This window comes from Emys orbicularis, chromosome 14 (genome assembly GCF_028017835.1).
Source record: "Emys orbicularis isolate rEmyOrb1 chromosome 14, rEmyOrb1.hap1, whole genome shotgun sequence".
In the NCBI taxonomy this organism is placed as follows: domain Eukaryota; kingdom Metazoa; phylum Chordata; order Testudines; family Emydidae; genus Emys; species Emys orbicularis.
This window is the reverse complement of record NC_088696.1, coordinates 10,451,411-10,469,658: the sequence shown is the minus strand read 5'-3', so window position 1 is coordinate 10,469,658 and position 18,248 is coordinate 10,451,411. Positions and strand designations below refer to the sequence as shown.

The window sequence follows — 18,248 nt, the reverse complement described above, 5'->3', positions numbered from 1 at the left end:
CCCTTCGCGTCCGCCTGTGGCCCCCGCTGATCAACTCCTCCTCCTCCCTCCCAGTGCCTCCTGCATGCTGTGGAACAGCTGTTCAGTGGTGTGCAGGAGGTGCTGGGATGGAGGGAGAGGAGCATGGACAGGGCGCGGTCGGGGGAGAGGTTGGAAAGAGGCTGGGAAGAGGCAGGGTGGGGCTGGGAAGGGGTGGAGCCATGTGGGAAGAGATACAATCTATGTGTTGACAAAAGTGACACAGCAGTTTAATCTCTTGAATTTTGCTGCTTGAGCAGAGGTCTTTTCAAATACAAACAGTTTCTACCGTACAAGTCCAAAGTCCCATAGCTAACCCTGAGGTATATAGGAACCATCAGGATCAGAATGGTAAGTACTCACATGGGTTATAAGTTCATTAAAAAAAAGTAAATTATGTCCAGTCATATTCTGGGTCTGAGAAATTGACACATTCAAAATCTGGGCTATCAAGTTCCCCACCAAGACTCTTTTTAAAAAAAATTGATAGTTCCTTGCACATCAACTCAACCTCACAACTACTGGTAATTGCTCAACCAAAGGCAAGTGTTTAGGTCTGAGTTCCTTTGCCAGACCTGAAGAAAAGCTCTATATAGCTGGAAAACGTGTCTGTTTCACCAACAGAAGTTGGTCCAATAAAGATATTATCTCACCTCTCTCTAATATGCTGGGACCAACATGGCTACAACACCAATACAGACAACTTTCTTTTCTGTAAACTTTATATTTGGAATAGTTTTCTGATCACTAATAATGTTTTTTTTACAGGGCCTTTAACATAAGCCTATCAGAGTGCATGAGAATTTCATCAGTTTGTTACATTTGAAGACCAAGTAAAATTATAGTGACATCTAGTGACCATTAAGATTTCACAGTTGTACCACCAGTAACAGAAGAATATATTTGCTGCTAGAGAACGTTTTAATCACACAGTATTCAGAATTCGATTATTAAAATCAGTAAGAGAATGAATTAAAATGCTGATGGATGTAATAACGTGACCAACCCTATAATTTATTGAAAACAGGCTTGCAAATTCTTAAGAATGCAAAGAATGATTACAATCAGACCTGGTTAATGTGAATGCATTGAAAACAACATGTTTATTCAGCCTGAAATACAGGAGAATGTGGTTAATAGAGAGTTCTCTGAGGTCCGAGAAACACCAGATAAGAGAAATTGGAGAAATTTAACGTAGATCTGCAATTGCCCATTTATTAAATGTCTCTGTATAAATAGCTAGAGCTGTACAATTTCATGTGAAGACAAATATCAATGTATTGAACAGTTTCATGGTCTCTATAATGGCAGGTTGTTAAAAATAGTGATTGCGCTTTACTTTCTCCGGCTGCCGCTGCTACCCCAGGGGCTCCGGCAGCAAGGCTTGGGTGGTGATTTAAAGGGCCAGGGGCTCCCACCCACCGCTACCGCAGCAGAGCCCCGGTCCCTTTAAATTGCCGGCAGAGCCCCAGGGGCTCCCGGCTCCCGCCGCTACCTTGGGGCTCCGGCAGCTGCTCTCGGTCAGTAATTTAAAGGACCCGGGGCTCCGGCCGCCGCTACCGCCCCGGACCCTGTAACTCTCCACTAGATCCAGCAGTGGGGCTCTGGCGGAGATTTAAAGGGCCCGGGGCAGTACCAGCGGCTGGAGCCTGGGCCCTTAAAATCGCCGCCTGAGCTCCACTGCCGGAGCTCTGGGGTAATGGTGGCGGGGCTCCGGCGGTGATTTAAAGGGGCAGCGGCTCCCAGCCGCTGCTACCACAGCGGAGCCCTGGGCCCTTTAAATAGCCGCCGGAGCCCTTGGGGTCCCAGCTACCTCTGCTACCAGGGGGCTCCGGAAGCCGGGCTCTGACGGCAATTTAAAGGGCCCAGGGCTCCATCTGCTGCTGGGAGCCCCAGGCCCTTTAAATTGTCGCCTGGGGAAGCTGGTCCGGTATGGCATAGGGTATCAGCTCTTGCTGGTACGCTGTACCAGACCGTACTGGCTTACTTTCACCTCTGACCTCACCTGAAAAATGGGAACAATACCACTTCCTCTGTCTGACTGGTCTATTTAGATAGTAAGCTCTTCTGGACAGGAAGTACGTCTTAAAACGTGTATGTAGAGTGCCTAGCACACCTGGAGCCACTAGGCACAATGGTAAAACAAACAAATTCGTCTCCTTGTCTTCTGCAAGGGGCTTAGTCATTTTAAACAATCGGGGTGTAAAGAGGTTCTGCTCCTATGATGGATGGTGACACTCATCCAAGCATTTCAGACACACACAATTGTTCTTTTACTCACCATACAGGTAACATGAACATCATGGAATATTTCACCAGAATTTCTTATAATGGCTCCTACAAAAACCCGGATTTGGAAACCTTGACTGCAATATTCCAGCACCACATCAGGGCTGTTCCTTTTGAAAACCTCAGCATCCACTGCGGGGAAGCCATCGAGTTAGACTTAGAACCAGTTTATGACAAAATAGTGAAGAAGAAACGTGGTGGCTGGTGCATGGAAAACAACCATCTTTTATATTGGGTTCTCAAAATGCTGGGATATGACACCACCATTATAGGAGCAAAAGTTTACAGCCCAGAAGAAAATGCATATAATCATCATATTAATCACCTTCTGATAAAGGTGGTCCTGGATGGGAAAGCCTACATAGTGGACGGCGGCTTTGGAATGGTCTATCAAATGTGGCAGCCAGTGGAGCTGATTTCTGGGAAAGACCAGCCCCAGGTTCCTGGCATCTTTCGCTTCATGGAAGACAATGGGATCTGGTACTTTGAGAAAATCAAAAGGAAGCAATACAATCCCAACCAAAGCTTCTCTAATTCCAATAATCTGGAAAAAAATGCATGTAAGAAAGTTTACCTGTTTACCCTTCAGCCACGAGAGATAGAAGATTTCAGGCCCCAGAGTGTGTATCTCCAGACATCTCCAGATTCTCTGTTTGTTAAAAAGTCCATCTGCAGCCTCCAGACCAGTGATGGCCTTTGGGCTTTAGTTGGGTGGAAACTCACCAAGGTTAAATACAATTACAAGGAGAACATGGATCTGGTGGAAACCACAACACTTACGGATGAGGAGGTGTTAAAAACAGTGAAAGACAAATTCAGAGTAATGCTAGATCATAAACTCATCCCAGTTAACAGCAGCAGATTGTCTATGGTTTAGTTTCTTGGACAGAATATAATTTGAGACAGCTACATCAAATAGAATCTCTTTCCCAGGATGCAATTATTGCAAAAAATGAAGGGCTAGGCTGTCACTTTCTGGCTAGCATAGAACAAGGGGTGGCACGTAGCAGTGCTACCCCAGCAAAGAAATTGTGACTCTTGGAGCTACAATTTCTTCCCTGCTTCTCCCCTGGCTTCAGCTGGTAAATTAAGTCTTCCAGGCTTATACCAGTAGCAGAGTACTTTCCACTCTGTGTGGGCTCCACTGCGCTGGCTGGTACATGGGGTTGGGTTGGGTGTGTGGGCTGGAGGCAAGTTTCTGCCCCTTCCCTGCTTCTTTAACCCCATGGAGCTGCCCTTTCCATATGCAGAATGGCAAAGTGAGGAGGCAACGCAAGGAATCCCCTTATGCCTCCTTGCTCCCCTGCACTGCCATGTAGAGCAAAACATACCCAGGCTCTAAAGAAATGCTACATTACAGCTGAAATTTAATATCCAGAGATGCTAGGACATTCAGAGTTCAGGTTGCCACAGTCACCCTAGGTTTACCCTCTTTTGCAATTGCATTAGGAAAAGGGTCTTTCACTATGTAGTCACATAGCTGCACAGCTGTGATATACCGGGATTAATACTTAGGGACTGACTATTTGCAGCTATCAAAATTGCCATGGATGAACACAACTGCAGCACTGGGTGGGAATTTCCTGCCCCGTTTGTGGCTCCCCACATAACCTGCAGCATCTCCATAATATAACCACAAAGGGGCAATTCTAGGGAACAATTTTTGAGGCACGGACCACATATTTTTGCATTTATAATCCTGACCCAGCCATGGTCTCTCTGCAACCCACCATCCCCTTGAAATGCATGTGATTTCTACTCAGCATAATGACTTTTACTCTCCTTCAGGAAGAACTTGGTCATTTCTTTTTAATCAATCTACCAATTGGTCCTACACTCATCACTGAGACTTGGGAAGGGCTGTTATTCCCCTGCCCAAAACAACTAAACATTCATAAAGACTGTTCCATTTGTCATGATTATTTGTACATTCAGAAATATTTTATGAAGACCAGCCTTGTACAATAAAATATCTGAGGCCCATTATGTTGTGTGATGTGGGTGGTTGTAGCCATTGTATGCACTGGTTAATAACAGGGGCTGCTGGCTAACAAAATCTTAGTCATACATGTAATTGATACATGAGTTAATGGGATTGCTTCCATATGTGAGGGGCACAGGAAGTGACCTGTGTTCTGTTGTTTTTATTGACCAGCAGCCCAGATTCCTTTTCAGGTAAGAAGTCATTTAATATTCTGGTTGTTGATGATGAATTATTAAAAAGAAGCTTTTGCATTAAAATCAAGCTTAGTATCAGTTTACTATCAGATAGGGCCTCTATCTGGAGATTGTATCCTTTCCTTCAAGGGGAATTGACTCACTCAGCTAATAGGTATTTTTCCATCCATTCATCGGTGGTGTCATTTGAAAGATATGATAAAAATGCTGAGCAGTCACAAAAAATGGGCTCACATCAGTTAAATGTGGTTAAAGGAACAGAAACGTGAAGTGTTCCATGTAGACAGAATAACTTCCCACTGCACCATCCGCTGCGACATTCACATGCCCCCAGACTCTCACATGGCGAATCCAGTCAGCCTGGCTGTGTGATGGTTATTTATAACTGCTCATGCCTTCCCTCTTCCTGCCACAAGAGGAGATGAAATTCTAAAGCAAGAACATACAGTGAATCACCATAGAAACAGGTTCATTGCAGGGTGTCCCAATCTTCAAATGAAATTCTTGCAGGGTCTAGCTAGCAACATGGGTGTCCCATCACACATCATAATATAAGAGACATCAACTCTAGCTATCTTAAGTATGTATATCACCCTCATTACTGTCATATCTTTAATGTATTTATCCTTACAAGCATCCCATATCTAGGAAAGCACTATTATCCCCATTTTACAGAGGAGGAACTGAGATGGGGAGAAGGAGGGATAGCTCAGTGGTTTGAGCATTGGCCTGCTAAACCCAAGGGTTTGTGAGTTCATTAGGGTTGTGAGTTCAATCCTTGAGAGGGCCACTTAGGGATCTGGGGCAAAATCAGTACTTGGTCCTGCTAGTGAAGGCAGGGGGCCGGACTCGATGACCTTTCAGGGTCCTGTCCAGCGCTATGAGATCGGTATATCTTCAAAAAAAGAGAGAGAGACTAAAGCCTAGATCCTCAATGGTATTCAGGATTTCAATGGGAAATTAGGAACCTAAATACCTTTGAGGATCTGGGCCTAAGTGACTTGTCCAAGGTCACACAGAGGGGCTGTGGCACAGCAGGGATTTGAAGTCAGGTCTGTTCAGTCTCAGAATAGCATCCTAGCCAATAGGCCACATAGAGAATGGCTGCACTACACCTGGGCCTGAGGGCTACCTGAAAGACTGGGCTGCAGAGTGCTCCTCTCCTCCGGCCCATTGTGGGCATGTTTGAACAACACATGGGAAATGTTAGGGGTTCCAAAGAATGGGGGAAATGCAGGCAACACAGACTCAGCACCCCAAACTGGATGGAGCAGTTTGACAGACAGGCCTGATGCTCAGTCCAGAAGTGCTGGAGGAAACTACGAGGCCAAATATCCCAGCTATGCATGCAGATAACATGTTACTCACAGAAATATTGACACCTGGTGATTACGTGCTGGCAGAACCCACCTGGTCATCTCAGCTGGCCAAGGGCACCTGGGAAGTTACACACACTTACGGAGAATTCACTCAGCAGTACTCGCACCACGGCAGGCCCCCACCTTGCAGGGACCGCTGCACTTCCATGTGTATGAGGGGTGGGTGGGAAAGGCTTCTTAGGAGTAGGCAGGGTACTCTGGTCAGGGTGGGCCAGGACTTCATGCCAGCTCTACACAAGCCAGTGCGGAGGGGAAATTTGTGGTGAGCCAGTCCACCAGCTAATGTGGATCCCCACACCTGGGCTGGAGTGATGGCCCAGAAGGGGCTGTTGTGCAGTTCCAGACCCTCCTCTTGTCACAGTACTTAGGTAGGCTGCTCCTCCTTCTGAGAGCCTTTTCCAGTCCCCAGAGTGCACCCCTTCCAAGTGACAGGCCTGTTCCTCCACCCCTTCTTGGGGCAGGAGTCTGCAGTGCAATCCAACCACTTTCTGACTGGCTCTCTGGGTTATACCTCCCTGGTATACCATGATACCGAGCAGCTCCCCGTGGACGGTGGGCGTGACCCTGCCAGAGTTCTCCTTTGGGAGCCAGTGGTCAGTAACACTATGCAGTGACACCGAAGCCATTTCTCTAAATCAAAATATGATTTATTTGCCCAAACAGTACACAGAGCTGACAGTAGATTTAAAAAATAACAGCGAGACCTACACGCATATTGTTTTACCTATGCTTGACACTCCCCATCTAGTCCTGAGGTAGACATGACTAAGCCTTGGTGTCCCCTATTCTCTCTGGGTACCACGTTACAGCTAGCTGGCTGCAGACCCTGGCTCTCAGGACAGTCGGTCTGTCAGCCTCGCTGACGCTGTATCCGGGCCAGCTGAGCTGACCGTATTCCCCCTCCCTCCCTTTCTGCCAGGGCAGCTTTTTAACCCCTGAGGGTCTTTTGAACTCAGTCAGCCCTGGGAAGAGAAAAATATCTTAAGCTGGATGGTTCCAGTATCCATCTTAGGCTGGATGCTTCCAGCTTCTTTCCCCAACGGATGGCCAAGCCCTTGTTGTCTTAACTCCTTTAAGTGGGCACCTCAGAGACTGTCTTATCTGTGTCATTGTTTTACTGTTCCTGGGTTCCTTAACAACCCCCCTTTGCAGTCTGTTTTGATTTAACTCTATGCAATTGGTCAGGCAGCAGTATAAACCTGAATGAGGAAATCAAGTCAGACATAAGATTTCTACACGGTCATACAGATATTTCCAGTGTGTCATAACCCTGCAAAAACAGCTTTAGCAGCGGGAACCAAAAGGACCAATCTCTTAGGGTATATCCACAGCCACAAGGTGTGATGGCAGCTCAGGCAAACATGCCCAAGCTGAAATCCAGCCGTGAAGCCATGGCATGCCATGCCTCCAGAACCCAAGCTAGCTAGATTAAAACTGAGCTGCAATCACACTCCAGGACTGCAACACAGACATACCCTTAGTTGACTCTTCCTCCAGTCACTCTCCCTGCAACCTGTGGCCTGTTACACAGCTAAACACTTCTCTGTCAACTGTTTCGGTGCACACTGTTCCGGACTTATTGCTCAGAGAGGAGTTGATAAGATCACTGGGCCAAGCCTGGGTCATTCAGCAAACCCACACTCTCACATGTCAACGGTTTGGTCTTTTCTTAATGTTATCTCAGCTGTTGGAGTCTTAAAGGCAGGGCAGCTACATGGGCTCAGATAATTCAGGGTATGCTGTCTACACCGTCCACAGCAGTGAACCCCTGAGCCCAGGGCGACGGACGCGGGCTCACGCTACGGTGCTGAAAAGAGCTGTGTAGACATTGAGGCTTGGGCTGGAGCTCCGAAGCTGAAGTCCAGCCCCATCCCTAGGCTTCAGAGCCTGAGCGCCAGCCCGAGGTGCAATATAAAAGCACGGTCTCTTACAGCTGTTGTTAATGCTGTAGCAGGAGCCCGAGTCTGTCGAGTTGGACTGGGAGGCTTGCTGCCATGGGCTGCTGCTGGCTGTGTAGATGTACCCTCAGGGGCTGGCTGGGAATAGAACCCCCCCTCCACTGAATGAAGAACAAAGGCGCCTCCAGGGCTTGATATAGGGATACAAGAACTCCTCACCACTACACTACAAGTTCAAAAGTTGCTCAGCCTGTCTGCAGATCAGTGACTTTAGTGGAATGAATTGGTAGCTCTCCATCTCAGTCTGGGCAGGTGTCTTCCATGCAAACACCACCATCACAGTCATGAGGGCTTGTGGAGTACTGAGCAGGGGGGCCAAGGACTGGAAGTCCATAGAGACAGAACTACTCTGATTGATTGTCCCTGGAGGGCAGGTTTGTGGGGGCACTTTGGAACATTGCATAAGGAAAATTTACCCTGGTGATGCCTGTGCTGTACTCGCTCTTTGGATTGCTAGAGAGCTTCTGTCTTCAAAAGAAATGGTGATCCAATGTGCAAAGCTGAAGGTTTAAACTTATTTAGATTGTGAGCCTTTTGTTCTGTGTTTGTACAGCACCTAGCACAAGGGGGTCGTAGGCCATGACTAGGGGTCCTAGGAGCTATGACAGTACAAATAAACAAAATTATTATTATTAATAATAATGTATAACACAAAAGAGGACACTACCCCTCTTTCCCTAAATGGCTCTGCCAGAGAGTGAAACACTCAGTTCTGCTATATCAGGGGTTGGCAACGTTTGGCACGCGGCTCGCCAGGGTAAGCACCCTAGTGGGCCGGGCCAATTTATTTACCTGCTGACGCGGCAGGTTCGGCCGATCGTGGCCCCCACTGGCTGCGGTTCGCCGTCCCGGGCCAATGGGGGCGGTGGGAAGCGGCGCGGGCGAGGGATGTGCTGGCCGCGGCTTCCCGCCGCCCCCATTGGCCCGGGACGGCGAACTGGGGCCAGTGGGGGCCGCGATTGGCCGAACCTGCCGCGTCAGCAGGTAAATAAACTGGCCCGGCCTGCCAGGGTGCTTACCCTGGCAAGCTGCGTGCCAAACGTTGCCGACCCCTGTGCTATATGGTGAAAAGGGGTCTGCACCTTTAAGAGCAGGAGTTTCCAATGCAAATATTTTTAGGGAACTTTGGAGAGAGCCAGAAGAGAAAGCCTGACACTTGCTAGTTTACAGGAGATTGCCTAGGTGCCTTATTCTTAACTTAATCTGTTAGATACATTCAATGGCGTACAGAAATGACTTTTTTTTGTGGCTGTAGCATTCCAGTGCTTGCACCTACTTCTGCTATTCATATTGGGGAAGTTTAAGTTTTAAAAATAAACCGAGTGAAATGTGTTGCAAGGCAGCAGCAAGACTTGTCTAAGTAAAAGTATCAAGTTTATGTGTTTTTAAGCTAAAATGTTTGAGACTTAAACTAAGCATGTCCAATGGCAGTGGATAAAAATCAGCTCCAATCTCAGATGCAATGCAACTTTACATCAAATGAACAGTTTAGTTGCATGCAAGAGACTCATACTTTGCAAGTTTTTCATGAATGTTAGCAGTGAGGAATTATTTCTTACTATTCATTCTAATTATGAGAAGATACAGATATTCCCAGGGCAGTTCGCAGAGAGACAGAGTTAATGTGTGAATCTTGCTAGCTGATCCCATGAATGCTGAATGAAATCCTGCTGCTGTGGGAACAAAAATAAATGAGTCAGATTAGATTCAGGGCCTATATTTTTGGCAATCCAGGTTTGGAATAGAGACTGGTAACACACAGACTACCTAGTATACCAGGGCTTGCTCTCATTTCAGTATGATCACTAGTGCGGTGAGAGCAGTTGCACAGAGCAATCCAGCCTGTCACAAGAAGGGACACTTGCTCTAGGAAATTTAAAATGAAAGGCACATGGCTTGTATGATTTCTGCCTGTCTACACTCATGAAGCCAGTGATTTTATACCAGAGACACAAACACGCACATGGCCTAATTGAGACCACACCCATTATGCTAGGCACTGTACATATACCCAGTGAGGGACTGTTCCAACCTTGGAGAGTTTACAATCTAGATAGACAGAGGCAAAGAAATGGTGGAAAGGGAAATGGAGGCACAGAGGGGTGATGTGACTTGCCCAAGGTCACACACATTGTCAGTAGCAGAGCCAGAAATAGAATCCAGGTCTCCTGTCTCCCAATCCAGTGCCCTAGCCAATAACCTGCAAAGTAGCTCATTAACTGGCTAGCATAGCGAGCCCTTGTGTTTGGCAAGATTGTGTAGGTGTGTGGCCAATGGGGGCTGCTGGAAGTGGTGGCCAGTACGTCCCTCGGCCCGCGCCGCTTCCAGCAGCTCCATTGGCCCAGAGCAGTGATCCGCGGCCACTGGGAGCCGCGATTGGCCGGACCTGCGAACGGGGCAGGTAAACAAACCTGCCCGGCCCGCCAGGGGCTTTCCCTACACAAGCAGCGACCCCTGTTTGAGAAACCCTGATCTAGCTCCTTCCTTCCTTGCAACTGGGCCAATGGCACTATGGCTAATGGCTCTGGGATGAGTGACAACATATGAAGGTAACCTGCAGGGCCTAAGTCCAATACTATTGACTAAGAGGTAGAATGAAATCTCTTCCCCAAAGCTGCCTCTGATCCAACAGCGAACTTATAGCTTCTTGAACAAAGTAAAACTCAAGTAGGTGCCACACATTAAAAAAATAATTCAGGCCCATCAGGCCAAGCAGATTTACCAGGTTCTGTCTGGAACAGCTTGGCCTATTCATAGTGAGTGGACATTCCCACCCAGAGATGAATATTGGACCAAAAATCTGAACAGAAATAACAGACCCTCTGCAGAGTCCTACAGCATCCTGGGGATTGACTGAGGCGACGATGCTGCAGCTCTGGATAGCTGAGGAGGCTGTGGCAGAGTGCCCCCCTCCTCAAACAAAGGGAGGGAGAGGAAGGGGGGCAATGCAGGAAGTGGTGTCAAAGAGGCGCTGCCACATTTTTTGTGGTCACTTTGGCTATTCTGAGGTGATAATTTTCCCCCTCTCCTGCCCCTCAATGGGGAACTTTTTCTCTATTATATTACATTTCCCTCTGTTGTTTCATCATAGAGCCTGATTCTGACCTCATACCAGTGTAAATCAGGAGTTACTTCACTGAAATTTTGAGTTACACTGCTGGGAAACCAATAGCTGACATCAGGCTGGTACAGGCTATAGATGAAGAGGCCTGTTAGGTCATCTGGTCTACTTTCCTGCCAAGATAGCATTATTCCCAATTGTACACCTGGAGTGAGATTTTCAAAAGTGCTCAGCATTAGCCTAACTGTGCTCCTCTGGGAGTGCATGGAGAAGCTCCCACTGACTTCCATGGAAGCAATGCCAATGTTGAGACTTTTGAAAATCCCACTCATCTCTCGATTTAGATTAACACAAGTTTAGTAGCTTTTAAATATACCCAGGGATGTAGTTTCAACTACTTCACTTGGAAGACTATTCCATAGCCTGAGACATCTCACTATCAGGAGGTTTGTCCTGCTAAGTGTAAATTTTCCATATATTAATTTATATTCCTGCTAGTTAATGCCCCCGCCCACAACCTTTGTTATGCTGAATCGTTCCTTTCCCTCCTCAGTGCTGACAACCTTCAGGTACTCGTGGGCTGCTCCCTGTTCATTGCTGCTGAGGCAAACAGTCCATATTTAACTCTCCTAATCTTTCCTCAGTAGTCAGTTCTCCCAACCTTCTCCTTTGTGTTGCTCTTCTCTGGGTTTTCTCCACTCAGTCAATGTCTTTTGAGTAACAAGCGGTGCTTCTCTCTCCCTGCCGTAACTCCAAAAGGCATGATATCATTTGCAAGCACCCACTGACAATAGTAAATTTGCTGGAACAATGTGCCAACACATAAGCTGTCATTAGATCACATTCTAGCCCATTCGGGCTCCAGTAATGTGATAGGCTTCAGCATTAATATCACTGCACAACGTGCATGCAGTGTAGCTGGAGAAATGCAGTTTTGCAAGACAGGCTAATAATACATGTGGAAAGCCAACCAATCCATTTTATATTTCTTTAAGCAATACAGCATTTTACTGTTCAGAAACATTTTGTTCTATGCAGTACAAATCAGTCCCAAGTGTGTATTCAACTACAGGGCTGTTTCATACACGCACACGGCAGAGTCTCACAGTGTAGGTGTGACAATATACTCAACAAAACGTCAACCAAGTACTATAAAACTCCTACTGGATTTAAGAGCTGCAGGAGCACAGCTCTGAGTTGCTGATTCTGTGTATGAAATTTGGTTATAATTCACACGGTGCAGTTAGTGTAATGGACATAGCTGGGAGGTGTTTACTTTCCCCTTATTCTAATCAACAGATTCTTGGCAAGTTTTTCTGGAAGAGAAAAGAACTCTCTTTTCTAAGGTGACCACAGCTCTTACTGAAAGTCAAATAATCCATAACAGATTGCTGAATGGCTCTGGAAAAAATCAAGTCACAGAAAAATGTTAAATTAAATCTAAAAAAGTGCAAACAACACAAATCCATTTAGAGTTCGGATGAGTGAAGGGATCAGTAATGTAATCCAGAGACTAATTATTATTATTTTTATTGCAATAGCACCTAGGAGCCCCAGTTACGGACCAGGACCCTATTGAGTCAGGCATGGTACAAAAACAATAAAAAGATGGTCCTTACTTGTAGAAGTTTGCTGAGAAGGTGATGCACAATTCTCATCAGCTCCTAACTTTATCTCTATTTTGAGAATGCCTTGTAAATACATATTTCTAAAACAGGTGACACCCACCAATCTAGTGTTTCAGTCTTGTTCTTATCTCCTGCATGGACTTAGCTTTCTTTCAAAACACTAGAGTCAAGGGTAAGGGGGAAGTTTGCAGGTCAGGCAACCCTCGTTACAAAAACAGGGGTGAATCCCTTGAGATCAGCACAACTATAACAAGTGTTTCACTCTCTTCATGCAGGAAAAATGAACATCAGAGAATATTTCACAATATTCCTACAAAAAAGTGGACTTGGAAACCTTAATTGCAATTTTTCAGCACTACATTCAAGCTGTTCCATTCGAAAAACTCAACATACGCTGTGGAGAAATCATCGAGTTGGATGTAGAACCTATTTACAAGAAGACTGTGAGCAAGAAATGTAGCGGATGGTGCATGGAAAATAATCAGCTTTTGTTTTGGGTCTTTCAGGGTTGACTCTATCCTTGGAGGAAACACTCATGATCTAACAGAACAAATATATACTCCTCACATGAATCGTATTCTACGGAAGGTGGCTTTTGGTTGCAAATCCTATATAGTTGATGGTGGCTTTGGTGCTAGCTGTCAAATGTGACAACAAATGGTGCTGCTTTCTGGGAAGGACTAGCCTAAGACTCCTGTCATCTTTCGCTTCACAGAAGACAGTGGGATCTAGTAGTTTGAGAAAATCCAAAGGAAGCAATACAATCCCAACCAAAACTTCTCTAACTCTGATAATCTGGAAGCAAAAGAGGTCAGGAAAATATATTCATTCACTCTCAAGCCATAGACTATAAATTATTTTCAACAGCTAAACATGTACACTCAGGCATCTCCAGATTCCGTGTTTAGAAAGCAGCCTCTAGATCATTGATGGGTTAAAAGCCTGGGACCTCACATGGAAGTCAAAACCAACCGCTTATGAGGAAGACTGATGAGCATGATGGCCTCTCGTTGTCCACCCCGTAGAGGAGGAAGGTGACCCCGGCTCATGGGAGTCACTGGTGGACAAGGTGAACGGAAAAGACGTCGCTCAGGTAAATGAACGATTAAGAAGTGACAGTCGAGGAGGGGGTTAGGAACTGACCTAGGGTTGCGTAAATCTAAAAAAAGGCAGTGGGGGCTTAGAGTTGTTTCTTTTCTGAAAATCTCTCTGTGACAGTGTACCCCATAAGGCTTTATGGGGGTGTGTGTGTTTATAAATGTATGTATGATATAACTGGAATATGTTTTGTGCTGCCTGTGCCATGTAACATATCTCCGTAAAGGTTATGGTCTACTATATCTATTCATCCTATTTGTACATATATATCATTTTCTACTTGAGGTTAAGAATATGGGCTGTATACTTGCTTGGTTTCTAAGTAAGCTTTGGGAGGCATTTGGTCAGCTTCTTTAGGAAGGAATTCACCAGGTTAAGTACCTGATCAGGAAACACTTGGGGAACAATGCATCTTGGAATGCTCCAATCCACATAAGAAGTCTTCCTGGAGACATGCAAGATACCATGTGGACAATGGCTTCGGCCTGTAAAGACTGAGTCATGCAGGGGCATGAGACTTGCCCAGGTGACTCCAGGACTCCATCTTGGAGCTGGACTTTGCATAGGAGGGAGAAGGGGGGTCTCCACCCACAAGAGAGAGTCTATTTAAACCCGGGGGAGACCCCTCCATTTTGTCTTCAGCTGGCTAAAGAAGGAGCCTCTCCACCCCCGCCAGGATACTTGAAGGAAACTGGAACAAAGGACAGTAACTGCAGGGGTTGTGAGTGATTGCTGGACCCAGGCTAAAAGGAGATTAGCCTGTAAAAGGGAGCATTCTGGAACTGGTGAGGATCTTATCTGTATTTAGTTTGATTAGACATAGACTTGCGCATTTTATTTTATTTTGCTTGGTGACTTACTTTGTTCTGTCTGTTTCTACTTGGAACCACTTAAATCCTACTGTCTGCATTTAATAAAATCACTTTTTATTTAGTAATTTATTCAGAGTGTGTATTAATACCTGGGGGAGCAAACAACTGTGCATATCTCTCTATCAGTGTTATAGAGGGCGAACAATTTATGAGTTTACTCTGCATAAACTTTATGCAGGGGAAAACGGATTTATTTGGGTTTAGACCCCATTGGTAGTTGGGCATCTGAGTGCTAAAGACAAGCACACTTCTGTGAGCTGTTTTCAGGTAAACTTGCAGCTTTGGGGCAAGTGATTCAGACCCTGGGTCTGTGTTGGAGCAGACGGGAGTGTCTGGCTCAGCAAGACAGGGTGCTGGAGTCCTGAGCTGGCAGGGAAAACAGGAGCAGGGGTAGTCTTGGTACTACATCAGGTGGCAGCTCCCAAGGGGGTTTCTGTGATCCAACCCGTCACACTCTCACCTGCTCAACAATGCCTTTCTAGAGGACACGGAGGCCCTGGCCCTGGGTATTTCCGAGTCTGCCTAAACAGAGCTGCTTGCTTTCTCTTCAGAGACTGATAGAGTGATTGCTACAGATATAAGTACCACACAGAGTTTTCTAAGCAAGACTACTTTAGTCTGAAGGTAAAGAGCATTACAGAGAGAACATACAAAAACAATAAAAGAACCTGCGCGCATGCTAAGAAGCTTACCAGAGTTCATCCCAACTCTAACATGGGTACTGACAGGATAAGTCCTTGAACTCCCCCACCCTAGGCGCAACCTCGTGGTTACAAGTTCATCACAGCTTTAGCTCAGAACACTACCCAGTCTTATGGCCTCAGTCCTTCCAATCCTCCCCTAAAGATTGGGGTCCTCTGTGGACCAGGAGTCCTGTCCATTTGACCTGTCAGGAAGAAAGCTCTGAGTCAAGTTAAATCCTAGGCTTTTATATCATAATATTTTCTCTCTGTTGGTCTCTGGAGTATTCAGAGTATATGCATTTTTCCTTGGGGCAGGGGAAGAGGCTTCAAAGGCTGATAATGGGGGATGTTCATTGGCATCCCCCCTCCCTGTCAGAGAAGGTATATACAATACTACAACACCACATACACAGTCACATTTTAATACAATGTACCCCACAGGTGCTAATTCAGTAAAATTTAACTTCACTCAATACAACTTATCTTAATTCCATAAGGCTTTGTGCAGGATATTGTCAGTCTGTCACAGTGGATATTATCTAATTCAAAACAACTATGCTAGATAGAGCTTTTACAATCTCAAGGTAAAACCTTCCATAAAATTAACATTAAAAATATGTTAAACTGACTGCCAACTTGAGCAAATAAATTCACAATAAACGTAACTATACCATTAACTAATTTTAATGTACCGGTATCATGTCTTTTCTTAATCTTTTTCCCCTTTTCAAACCAAATCCTCCTAGTCCTTTTAATCTCTTAATACGGAAATTGCCTTATATTTCTATTATTTTTTTGTCCCTCTTCTCTGGATCTTGTTTTAATTCTGGTATTCCTTTTTTTTTTTTTTTTTAAAGTGGGTGGCCAAACTCTAGTGCAGAATTAAAGGTGAGGCTGTATCACAAAAGTCCTCTAATATTTTCAGTATAATTCTCCATCTCCTCCTTAGTACATTTTTACAAATTATTCACGTCCTTGAACAGACTGTAATTGATAGCTGAGCAGATGTCTTTCTTCAGCAGTCCACAATAACACCCAGGAGAGGTTATGACTTAGTCAGAACACACCAGAGTGTAGGAGGTGATTAAATGACACTGAAAACTAGTTGTAAGTCCTGAATTCCATTTCCTTATCAGAAACGGTGGACAATTTACATCGAGTCACATTTTCAAAAATGCCCTGTAATTTCGGGTGCCCAACTTTCAATGCCAGGGGCCTGATTTTCTAAGTCTTTGAGTATCTACAACTGTAAGTAAGGCAACAGGAGCTCAGGATGCTCCTGAAAAATCAGGCCCATGAGATCTAAAATGGAGGCAATCAAAATTAGATGCCACCTTTGAAAATGTGACCCTTCACCTCTTTATGCCTATTTTTCACCCAGCTATAAAATGGGCAGACATGGACATTTCTTGCAATATTCTTGAAATACTTAAATTTTATGTAGTATTGTGGGCTTAGCTGGGATTGTATAACCTCTCTAGGGTGGGGGGGATGTAACAGATATTGCAACCCCATGCAGTATCTTTGGGGTTGCAAGAACCAGATTCTTTCCGGGCTCTGCTACACGCTTGGTCAGGTCTCAGTGTTCTAGGCAGATTTGGGACCTTTGACAAACAGCATGGTCTGAACGTTTGGAGCCACGTTTTCCTGAGTTCAAATTCCTGCTTTGCCAATGAGGCACTGCGAAGCCTTTGCCAAATCACTTAGGGCAGGGCTCGGCAACGTTCGGCACGCGGCTTGCCAGGGTAAGCACCCTAGCGGGCCGGGCCAGTTTATTTACCTGCTGACGCGGCAGGTTCGGCCGATCACGGCCCCCACTCACCGCGGTTCACTGTCCCGGGCCAATGGGGGCGGCGGGAAGCCGCGGCCAGCACATCCCTCGGCCCGCGCCGCTTCCCACCGCCCCCATTGGCCCGGGACGGCGAACCGCGGCCAGTGGGGGCCGCGATCGGCCGAACCTGCCGCGTCAGCAGGTAAATAAACTGGCCCGGCCCGCTAGGGTGCTTACCCTGGTGAGCCGCGTGCCGAACGTTGCCGACCCCTGACTTAGGGCTTGATCATGGCAAGGTGCTGATGATAGCCCTGATCCAGCACAGCACTCCACCATGTGCTTAACTTTAAGCACTTGATGTCAATGGGACTGTTCATGTGCTTAATGCTAAACACATACTTAAGTGTTTTGCTGGATCAGGGCCAACATGCCCTGCATTTTGCAGGATGAAGCACTCAATCTTTTTGCCTCACTTTCTCCTTCTGTAAAATGGGAATAATACCTGTTCCACCGAGGTAGAATTAATTAATGTCTGTACGACACTTTGGCCATGGAAAGTGCCAAGTATTAGTGAAATAAACTACTTATTTTTTCCTCATATATACATAAAATTGTGTTTAAGATGTATTTGTCATGGTATTCATTGTTTATCTATAAAACATCAAGTCAGGGCAATGAAAGTTTTAAAAACATCCCCAAAAAAGGAACTTCTGTTAGTGAAGAATGGTTCTATGTACTTGGTCCTTTGAAAATTGAACCTGCAACACCTGAACAACATACTCAGTTTACTAAGAAGAAAGAGAAGACTGGCTTTCCTAATGCCAATGGTTATTGCTTGCTGTTCAAGAGAAAATACATCATCCAGCAATCTACGGAATTTTTTTTTGGGGGGGGGAGGACTGAAAATCTAGTTCATTCTGGTTTTAACCAGTAGAAAAAATAGCAAATCTCTTAAAAGGAAGATACAAAGTTTAATCAGCTCATGGATCAATGAAGTCCAAATATGTGCACTCATTTCATGGACTCTGCCCTCTCTTGGATTTTAAGATCTAGTACCGAACAGCCCTGAGGCAGACGTATATTACTTAGAAAAAGAAGCTTGTAGAGGGAAAGCCTTGCAATCCGTGGCTGTTCCTGATTTAGCGATCCAAAAACCAACCAACCAACCAAAAAACAAAACCCCAAACGGGTGCAAAACCTGATACAATTGTTGCTGGGTCGTTTTCACAGGTAAGCTCCTTTTTAAAACCAAATTCTTTGTGTATAGTTAAGGTCCTGGAGAAACATGCAATACAAATGTCCATAGGACTAAG

General features: G+C 45.5%; 1 protein-coding gene and 1 pseudogene across 1 annotated transcript in view; both read left to right on the top strand.

Moving 5' to 3' along the window:
- LOC135888844 (arylamine N-acetyltransferase, pineal gland isozyme NAT-3-like) overlaps nucleotides 1-4,378 on the top strand; it is a 33,658-nt gene extending 29,280 nt beyond the window's left edge. Inside the window, exon 2 of the mRNA XM_065416635.1 lies at nucleotides 2,307-4,378. Within this exon, the coding sequence (XP_065272707.1) occupies nucleotides 2,312-3,184 (873 nt within the window). The 5' untranslated portion in view covers nucleotides 2,307-2,311 and the 3' untranslated portion in view covers nucleotides 3,185-4,378. The remainder of the gene's footprint in view (nucleotides 1-2,306) is intronic.
- Nucleotides 4,379-5,337: 959 nt separating this feature from the next.
- On the top strand, nucleotides 5,338-13,357 carry LOC135888968 (arylamine N-acetyltransferase, pineal gland isozyme NAT-10-like; annotated as a pseudogene).
- Nucleotides 13,358-18,248: the final 4,891 nt, after the last annotated feature.